Genomic DNA, 10,667 nt, shown 5'->3' with positions numbered 1-10,667 from the left:
TGTAGACAGTAGCAGTTTCTGATCATCAATCCATGTTGCAACCTATAACCAGACAATTTGTATGATGAAGGATGTTTTTCTTTTTGGAACCATAACAACTCAAATTTAGAGTTTATCTTTATCTTAAAGATGATAAAGCAATAGTCGGTTTTACACTTGAGTTTTTGTACTTTTTCTTACAAACAAGATATAATGTCTTAATGATTGAGCTTTATAGGTAGTGTATACATATCAGAATATAATATATTATATTTGAGCAGCCAAAAAGAAAAAAACATATCAAGAACAAGAAAAAGGCACTTGCTCACTTATTATTTACAGTACAATTATGACATTTTGCTATTATGTTAGATATTACTAATTAAACATACTGTCACATACTGTCAGTTCTTACATTATATTTCATATTAAAGGATAATGCCACATTTCTGCGTTTTATACTTGCATTTGATCAAAGGTCTGTCCTGATCAGTTTTGGTTAACAGTTACAAGCTTGTATGTAACCAACAGTAGGAATGTAAATGTCAGTGCCAAAGAACAAAACAAGGGCTGACATGGAGGACCAGGTTGTAGCCTGGAGGTATAGAGGTATAGACACAAACATGGGTTGACGGTGGGTGGAGGTGGTGGTGGGTGGAAAACATGGCCAAAACCTTTAACTCTGCCGTCCTAATAGGTTTGTCATCCACGCATGATGCAGAGGAGATGGGAAATAGACCTTTAATGGCTCTCTCTGTGTCATTAGTTAAAGAATGAGCGCTCTTAATAGTGTGCTGACACAGGCAGGTGGCTCAGACTGTGTGAGATGGAAATATGGGCTTCAACAGTGGATGAAATGGCAATAGAAAAGTGCTGATTCCAAACAAGATCCGGTGTGGCCTGACAGCGAAGCAATAAAAAGACTTTGTCTGACTCATGGCTTTGTCTGGAGGTCTCAAGGCTTCGCCGTGTTTAGGAATTCTTCTCGCATAACCATTCACTGCTGTCCGGGGAAAGTGTTCATAGAAACAGTTAGAGCCTTACGGAGATATGGCTCTCATACCAGACTATGTCAGTCAGTCCATGACGTGATAGAGGTTCCTCACTCACCACAGCAACAGATAAACATTTATTTTCCCATTTCAATGTCTCATTTATTTGTTTGCCTTATTGTGGTCAACACATGTTTAAGGAATAGTATTTGTCTCCTAATAATTCTGGGGACATCAGAATCATTGTTGTATTGATTGTATATTGCATAAAAATTCATGTAATAAATCATATTTGAAAGGAATAGCATTTTTGGAAATACTTTTATTTGCTTTCTTACCGAAAGTTAGATGAGAAGATTGATAGTATTTTCATATCAGTCTTATCATCTAACTCTTGGCAAGAAGACAAATAAGCTTATTTCCAAAACCATACTTGAAGGTATTTAATTCATTTTAGTCAAGTGTCTAGTTTCAAAGGTAACACTTTCTATGATGCCCATATCTATAATGCATTGTAAACATACTTAAAATGCATTATAATCTGCTTGTTGCACTGTATAATTATTGTTATAAACACTCATGTAATCACAATGTGATTATAAGTTACTCTAAGTGGTCATTGTTTTCTTTAAGTAAAGTGAAAAAATAACATTAAATCTATGCAAGAACAACACAAAACATAACATTTATTTGTTATGTCAGGTCATAACAGAAATTGAATACACCAATGTGACACAGCTTTTTGATGATGAACAACTGAATGAAGGAAATTTACATTTCACTAATGTAATGTTTCCAAAAAAAATCTCTCTAAACACTAAATTGACTCAAATTATAGACAATGCTTGAAACAATTCAACTTCACCTGTAGCTGTATATTTTACTTTTATGTAAACAATTGATCAACAAGTGAGTGAGCAGCACTTATGAAGTATTATGATAGTTGACCTCATGAGTCACTATAAAATGCTTTATAATGTGTTATGATTATTGTTATAAAGCCTTATTTTCATTTATGGGCATCATAGAAAGTGTTGATGTAACATTTTGCTGAAATGGTCAAATCATAAGGACTGAAGAAAAACATTTGGCAGCTCTATTAGAAAATACTAGGTTTATAGGCAATATTGAAACCTCATAACAACTACTGGTATAAATAATGCATTAATAATGATTGGTCAATTAATCGATTGGTCAAGTGACAGAAAAATGTATCAACAGCAACTGACAGTCAATTAGTCATTTAAGTCATTTATCAAGCAAAAATGCCAAATACTTGCTGATTCCAGCTTTTCAATAGTGAGGATTGGCCCATTTTCCGTGTTTTATATCTTTGTAAATAAAATATCTTTGAATATGGACTGTTGGTCCAACAAAAAACATAATTTGAAGACATCGCCATGGGCTCTGGGGTGATTTAGATTGTTAGTATTTTCAGATATGTTACTGACTAAGTGATGAATTTTAAAAACACTCAACAATTAGTGTTAATTAAACAATAATAAAAGCAGCTGCAGTGTTGGATTGCTATATATCATCCCACTGTAATACAGAGAATTGCCACCAGAGTCAACTCATCTTTCTTCTGCCTTTCTCTCTCCATAAGTCTATGGAGAGAGCCTGGGGTGAAGAATACATTTGGTATCTGCCTTCAGCTGCTGGTGCATGTTTATCAGTATGTGTGTATGTGTACATCCCACAGGGGCTCCATCTAGGGTGGATGCTGTGTTGCTGTTACAAATAATCCTGTGGGAGTATCGCTGACAGCCAGGCTCTGTGCGGTTCCACATGCCTCATCACCATACACATACACACACACACATACACACACACACACACACATTGTTGCAGCTGCCCACAGTGAGTGAAGCATGTTGGTCCCAGGGTAAACTCCCACTGCATTTCCTGTCAGCTCAGAGAAAGTGTCAATCAGCTTGTCCAAGTCAGCTAAAGAGATGTGTCTATGCCAGCAAAATGTACTTCACTCGCCGTCCTTGTCCTTCACCACTTCTGACAAGCAAATAACACGGTTCTTGCCAGGACAATTCCTCTATTCAAGTTTTTAAACTTTATTGATCAAGGGAAAGGATTTTGCTGAGAATGTGTACCATTTCTCCACAGTTTCCCACCTGGGAACTGCCCAGTACAAACACACTCAGCCTTTGATTCTGGACATTATGTAGAGGTTAGGAAAGATAAAGCTCAACTGAATTCTAGGAAGTTAAGTGAAAGTGCTCCTGATGCACTTTCCCTGTTCTGAAGTAAAGTTTTAGACATGACTTTTAGGGAGCACAGAACTGTGACATCATCAGCTTAATTAATGCAACTGGGCAGTCAGCTGACACACCTGATATTAATTAGCTGTTGCACCTCTACCTGAGTAAATCTAGAAGCTTGAAACAGCAGATAAGCCTCTGTCCAATTTTTTGGGATATACTCTTATAAATTTTACGAATCAGTGGATCTTCTCTCTGAAAGGTGCCAATGCAGTGCAGTTTAAAGCAAGTTGAAGAAGAAAATGGCAAAATACCAGGTAATAAAACAAAATTAAGATCTTAAAGTTAATTTTCAGGAATACAAATAGATGTCAGTCATTTAGCATGCTGTGCAAAGGCCACATTGACAGAAAACAGTGGCAGTACTGTTGTTATAATAAAAACCTTTGTCCTGTTAACTGTTGATTTGCTGCCATCTAGTGGTGAAGCATGGAAATAATAATAATAATAATACATTTAATTTGCACTTGTCATTCATAGTGGAACTCAAAGTGCTACAGTATTAATAACACAGAATAGACAACATAAAGAAAATAATAATACTACAAGTTAAGGTGAAAAAGCTTCCTGAAAGAAAGATTTTTGGGCCTTTTTAAAAAAAAAAAGTTTAGCGTCTGTTTCTGTAGTATTGTTAAATTAATAATATCACAAACAAGCACAACTTCACGGCGAGAATGGGGAAGTGTTGAAGCCTTTTATTTATTAACATAAAACCCACCACTTACATCACACCATTGCATGTAATAACGGCAAGTCAAACTGCGCATGTGCAGTTTGCCCCTCGTCACTACCCGTTGTTGTTTTGCGAAGGCGTCTACGTGCAGGCTGACAGGTAAGAACAGTTTGTACTTTTCATAATGTAATCCCATTAACAGATTTAGATCTGCCCTTTTTTATGAAGACTATCAAGACGTCTGTTGTCAGCCCTGTCATGTATTTTGTGCAAGACGAGCTCTAATTAGAAAGTAACGTTATCATCTGAAAAGGGAAACTATCAAAACAAGATGTCAGCTGATCGACCTTATCAGCTAATGTTAAGCAACAACGGCAGCAGCTAGTTAAGTTAGTTCCTTTTTTCTTGGCTATTTATGAGGAACATGTCATAGTTTTGACGCTTTGTATCTGTAGCATGTTTACTGTTGTTACTTCTGAAGCGAAATGCTTTTCCTGCCCCGCTGAAGATACATGTAATCATTGCATCATGCATAAAGTTAGCTAGCTTAGCTTGTTGTAGTTTAAAAAAAAGAGTTTGGAGTATGCGCTGTAGTACATATTATTGTTGTTATATTTATCCAACAGGTCACAAAATAAACTTGAAAGGAGACGAACTACAATGTCCAGCAGTGTAAGTGACATAACAGCAACGTCCTTCTCTTATATGAAGTGTTGTGCAACCAGACTTAATTAAAAAATATAGGCAATTTACTGAAAACTTGAAAAATTACACACAATTCAAAATGTCTTTGTCTTTCACTAATATTGAGTCAATAGCATGGTATTCAGCTTATTATTTGGCCAATGCATAAACTTATAAACTTGCATGATGGCTTTGCACTTTTTTAATTCTTCAAAAAAATTTCTTCAAAAACAAGTTATTTTTCTTGTAATTAAAAGTTTTTTATTAAGTTTTTCAATTTTTACAAACATAATGAAACACAACACCAGTTGTTACAGTAAACCAATTAAAAATATGTAACAAAACAAACAGAAGAAAACAACAAAATAACTCTGGGCAAACAAAGTTGTAAAGTGCAGAGGAAGCATATAGCTGCATGCATACTGTCTACTGTTGTCAGGAGTAATGAAATACTGGACCTGTTCCATTTAGTGAAGCTGATTATTAACAGGCGCATTTTTCCCTCTGTAGGTGCTGTGTGGTCGAGGCAGGCTGGTCCTATCTCGGACCACTGGCCGTCAAGCGTTAGCTGCTCTAAGGATCGGCAGAGTCAGAACCTTCTCTGCTTCAAGCTCAGATGAACCTTACATCACTGTATCTCCCGCAGACTCAGGTGAGATACTAAATATATCAATCGCCAGTTATTGGTCAGTAGCAGACATGACAACAAAATTAGGGAGTGTTATAAAAGTATTGCTGTCTTGATAAGAGTTGTAAAATCCTGTCTTACAATTATACACTACTGTGGAACACACCTCCACAAATAATAACAAATAATCTTCATGTCCCCTCCAGGCCCCAGGACCGTGTGGCCTGATGAGAACATGGGACCATTCGGACCTCAGGACCAGCGCTTCCAGTTACCGGGGAACGTTGGATTTGACTGCCACCTGGAGGGCATGGAGGACCAAAAGAAAGCTCCAGTCCACAAGACGGTACCAGACATACTGACGGCCCCAAGCAGCACAGAGAGACACCAGTTCATACTGGCTCAGTTTGTTAATGAGTTCCATGTAAGTTTTTTTTAAATTATTGTTTGCATAATTTCGGCAGGGCTATAGCTACCATGAAAGACACTGGGGTCACATCTTTGATCTTACTGATGTATTTATTTTGTGAATCATGGGTTTAAGTAAACTAAACCTTCAAGATCATTAAAATACTCCTCCCTACGGTCTTGTTTTGGTCTCAATAATGATAATAATTTCCAAAAAAATTTACGTTCTCTAGAGAATAAATTATCTCCAGGGCTCAAAGCTGCTTTGTCAATGCGCCCTGATGAAAGTGGAAATATGTAGTCTGAAACAAATGTGTGTTTGTGTGTGTTCATCAGGGAAAACTGGGTCCCATATCCACAAGAGTCCACAAAGCTGAGCAGTACTTTAATCAGACAGACGCAGATTGCGCCATAAATTCCTGCCCTGAGCTGTTAAGGAAAGGTAAGAAAAAGTTCAAGAAAATGTTATCATCTGTTAGTAGCATTCAGTTGCCTGTAGTAACAAAACCATTTGTGTGTGTGTATGTGTGTGTGTGTGTGTGTCAGATCTCGAGCTGTTGTTCCCCTCAGCGCCCAGCACTTCCATCACAGTTGTAACAGTCACACAGGGTAGCAGCCGGTGCGAGACGGCAGAGCAGGACAGAGATCAGCTGCTTCACAGAGTGAGTGCAGTGATATCTGAATGTTAGTACTGTATGTTAAGTCTGGAAGTGTGAGAGGCATATAGTTGGAGCAGCTGCTGACTGCGTTTCCTCCTAACTGCAGTTTGTAAGCGGTGCAAAAGAGATGTGCTTCGCTCTGTGGACTGCAGGCTACTGGGCAGACTTCATTGATCCGACAACAGGAGCAGCTGTAAGTTATGTTCTGTTTGTGCGAGTTTTTAGAAAAATTCTTCAATAGAAAATAAAATTGAGTGATGCAGCATTTGGTCATGCTCCTCCACTACGAAGTATGAAAAATTGCTCACTACTGGAAATGTTGTGTGATTTTGAAAATACCAATGCTACCCACACATTAGTGGGAAATGTAAGAAAACTCCCAAACTGTGAACACAAATCGACAGTTTACACACACACTGTTGAGTGTCTTCATCATCACATGACTCCATGTTATGATGGGCATTTTTCTGATGTTTCTCAGACCAAATGATTAATCAATTATCAAGAAAATAATGCACTGATTAATTGATAATGAAAATAATCATTAGTTGCATCCCTATAAAACATCCACATTCATTATTCTGAATTAGAATATTGGCTGTAATTGAAACAAACTTCCTTGCAGTTCTTATTTTAACACCTCCTGTGGTGTTTGCTATGTTGCGAGCCGGGTGTTGCATTCTCTCCCCGAGAGAACCTGGAAACTAGATTTAGTATCACCTCCTGAGCAGTGTTGCAATGCAGTTTCAAGGACTCGCCTCTTAAATGTGGAGAGTGCAGTGGAAACAAAAGCAGAACCTGTGACCTTGGCTATACTTCAAGTTATGAGTCATTTAGTTAATGTAGTAGAAAAGGGCTACAAATATGAATAAGTGCAAGAATAGTTTATCATCAGTACATACATATCACCATTGAGGAGAATGTTGATATTCTTATTTTTTAGTAGAAGACAGTTGTGTAATACTTTTGTTCCTTTTGTTCCCCAAACAGTTCTTTGCATCTCCATCAAGTCAAAGCGCACTGCGAACAGAGGAGGAGCTGAGAGATTTGGGCTTTCACATCGAGGTGTCGGCCTCCTGCACAGTTATTCGCCACATCCTGAGAGGAACGCCTTTGTTCGTGGGGACTGTTTTTACCAACGCACCTCCTCACAGTGCTGTTATTGCAAGACTACAAGGACTCTCAGAAGATGAGGAATAGGCTTTTTTTTTTTTTATACCCTGCAGAACTAAATCCAAACACAAGTTTATGTTTTGAAGAAGCTTGGAACTTGATGTACAGTAGTGTTGGTGGTTTATGATTTTGTCTTACTGTAACACACAGCAGCCAGACAAATGTTAGCATAACCAAGGTCTGACTGAGACTCTAATGTGTACCACGGTGCTGTGCCTGACTGACAGGTCACTTTTAAAACTGGCTCATCCTGCACTACATCCACAGAGAAACACTCAACCAGTGCAGTGGGAATTTAAAATGTGATATTTGCCATTTGAGGGGTCTGTAGAAAACATGTGTTTTATAATATTAGAAACATTGATATGAAATGGAAACCTTTCAAATGCACCCAGGCAGCTGTTAGTTGCTAATGTGAAAAATCCAGATTCACCTTCAGACTTTAGCTGAATGATCAGGTCAATACTTTTCATACTTACAAGTGTACAGGATTGTTTATTTCTCTGAACTATTGCACAGAATCTAAAGAAATATGGATGATGTTTTTGTCAGTTTCAGTTGTGAAACAATAAAGTGACATTATCAGGCTGCAGTGACAAACCTTTTTTTCCCTCTAGCTGTTGTGTGTGCTCCTTCACAGAAATTATGTTGGTCCGAGTTCCAAGATCCCAATGTTTTAAAGTTTTCAAATATGTGAATCCTGAAAATGTCTGAAATGACACCCAACACATTTAGAATGACTTCAACCAAATCCACCTTGGACTTGTGTTACTAATGTCTTTTATTACTCACTTTTAATTAAAAAAATCAGGAATGATTTTAGATTGATTTTAGAAGTGGGTCAAGCCTACTTAAGTCTTGTATATAACTGTGAGCTTGAAGCTACAAGTACTGAATGCCGTATCAGGAGATTTGAACATTGACAAAAAGTGCAGCACTTATATGACGTAATGTTCCTTTTTGTTTCTTTGTCACCATCTAGTGGTTGATTAGATTTACTGCAACACATTTTCACAGAAGTCCAGATTAAATTAAGCTGTGTGGGCAATTTAGAGTTTCCAATTGAGCTGCATGTGTTTGGAATGTGGGTCCAGGAAAAACCCACGTCAGCATGGGGAGAACATGAGGCCACACTGAGCCACTGTACTACCCTAACTCTTGAAAATGATGCATTCTTCTGGTCACATCAGCACAGCACTCATTTTCGGGCCCATTATTTGACAAAGTAGAGTTGAGCCTCAGCTTTACTTTGTCAAAATATCCTTTTTAAGAGTGTGCATTCATCTTGAAAAATGACCCAGAATTTAATTATTTAAGATGAATTCTCAATAATAAATGACTTCAAGAAATGTAACTTTTGACTTACTCGTGTCCTTCCACTGAGATATGATGTGACCTCTGTGGCAAAGGTCTCTAGTATGAACATAGGCACCTCAAAATTGCTTCAGCTCTGTTTTCCAAGTTTATCTGATATCAGGACAGGATGAGAAACAAACAGGTTCTGACAACCAGACATCTTTTACACAACAACAGAACAGTTCTCAATATGGTACTGTAAAATATCTACATGTTCAAAATGTGACAGCACTATTAACAGTTATGGTGCTCTGAGCACAATTCACAAACCATCTTTTAATGAAATCTGCGAGCTGTCTGACAGAGCAGATCTGTGGCTTGATGCATTTGGCTGTAATAAAAGTGTTAAATGTTGTCCTTGGAAACTAAACAACTTTCAGATATTTAAAAGAAAAACAATTTGCAATTATGAAGCAATCACAGTGTGATGAATAACAGGATATTTTTCTCACACAGTGACTTAAATTGCATTAACTTTTATCATCTCTACAATAACTGATCTAATCTATTTCTGCATTAAGATAAAATCATTTTAAATAGTCATTACTGACAAAAGTATTTTCTAATCTAAGTAGAGTATTTCATCAAAATAAAGTGTGTGTGTGTGTGTGTGTGATTTACACACACAATATTCCCCCTGCACACTGTGGAAAGGTAATGTCTAAATGATGGATAAGGGTAATATTTCATGAATTTTCCCATTTATATGAGCCAGCTGTGTTTGTTGTGTCAGGCTGTTGGGGTGGGAAAATCAATACACCAGTGATCAATACTTCAATATTTAAATGTGTGTTTTTTATGTGTCTGTCTGATGAATACACTTTATATGACGTCCTAAAAAACATTTAGAAACACAAAAAGCTGACAGTTGTCTCAAAAGTTGCAAATTGTAAATACACATGTACAGTAAAAATAAATTAAACAGCGTGTTAAAATACTACATTCATTTACATTCAAATGTAGTGTTCACACTAAAATGTCAGTGGAGCTGTAAAGACTGGACCAAAAAGATAAGTAATGTTATGTCATGTCACAATAATTAGTATACATTTATCACATACAAAAAAACAAGATGAAAATCACTCTTACAAGCAATTTAATATTGACAAGACAAATGTTGTTGTAACTTGGACTCAACATAAATAAATTCACAAAAAAGATTAAACAAAATGTAAATATTGTCTGACAGGAAGAAGGAAATCTAATTAGTATGGACTGTGGTGCAACAATGACAGGCTTAGATGCAGGGTTTCCGCTTTCTATTTGTTGAAAACTCAAGTTAAAACAGTTGCATTGCATGTCTCTGTGACTTTCAGGACAGTTTCTGAAAAATCTTTATGCACTTATATAATAATATATAATCTAATCAATCAGGTTCTTTAAGCAGGATAAATTAAACAATTGTAGGGGCAAGATGCATAAAACTCTTTGTAGATTCTTTACTAAAACTGTGTGTACACATTAAGACACACAAAACAGCAGGTGCAGCTTGTGCTGGCCTGAATCAGCAGCTTATGCTGCAAGTCAGCAAAATAACACGTGGTTGTGTATATTTTGAGTGGTGCAGGACTTTTTTGAGTCTTAATCTGAAGATTCTTCTGAAAAGTTGGTCAACAAATGCACCCAAACTTTTGAGAAAGTAATCCACGACTTTTAAGTGTGAATTTCTTGATCTATTTGAGTAATAATATTAGAAATATATATGCTAGTAAAATATTAAAAATATTATGTTGAGCTTGACAGTTCATTCCTTGACTTGTAGAAAATCACGACTGAATGAAATTAAATAGCATAAAATTTGATATTATGATAGTATCTTGGTATCTGGGCTCTTACAAT

General features: G+C 36.7%; 1 protein-coding gene across 4 annotated transcripts; it reads left to right on the top strand.

Annotated features, from left to right (window-relative positions):
• The first annotated feature begins 3,334 nt into the window (after positions 1-3,334).
• Positions 3,335-8,060, top strand: mmadhca (metabolism of cobalamin associated Da). 4 transcript variants are annotated; one of them, XM_067583020.1, is made up of 9 exons: positions 3,335-3,504; positions 4,058-4,079; positions 4,547-4,592; positions 5,115-5,256; positions 5,439-5,656; positions 5,977-6,082; positions 6,187-6,302; positions 6,406-6,492; positions 7,290-8,060. In XM_067583020.1, the coding sequence occupies exons 1-9, from the start codon at positions 3,456-3,458 to the stop codon at positions 7,497-7,499; spliced, it is 996 nt and encodes a 331-aa protein (XP_067439121.1). In that variant the 5' UTR covers positions 3,335-3,455; the 3' UTR covers positions 7,500-8,060. The 4 variants fall into 4 exon arrangements, with proteins under 4 accessions (XP_067439121.1, XP_067439120.1, XP_067439123.1 ...); XM_067583019.1 differs by having other exon boundaries at positions 4,021-4,079; XM_067583022.1 differs by lacking the exon at positions 4,058-4,079 and having other exon boundaries at positions 3,337-3,504.
• Positions 8,061-10,667: the final 2,607 nt, after the last annotated feature.

The sequence above is a fragment of the Thunnus thynnus genome, chromosome 24, assembly GCF_963924715.1.
Source record: "Thunnus thynnus chromosome 24, fThuThy2.1, whole genome shotgun sequence".
In the NCBI taxonomy this organism is placed as follows: domain Eukaryota; kingdom Metazoa; phylum Chordata; class Actinopteri; order Scombriformes; family Scombridae; genus Thunnus; species Thunnus thynnus.
This window is presented reverse-complemented; position numbering and strand designations above follow the sequence as displayed.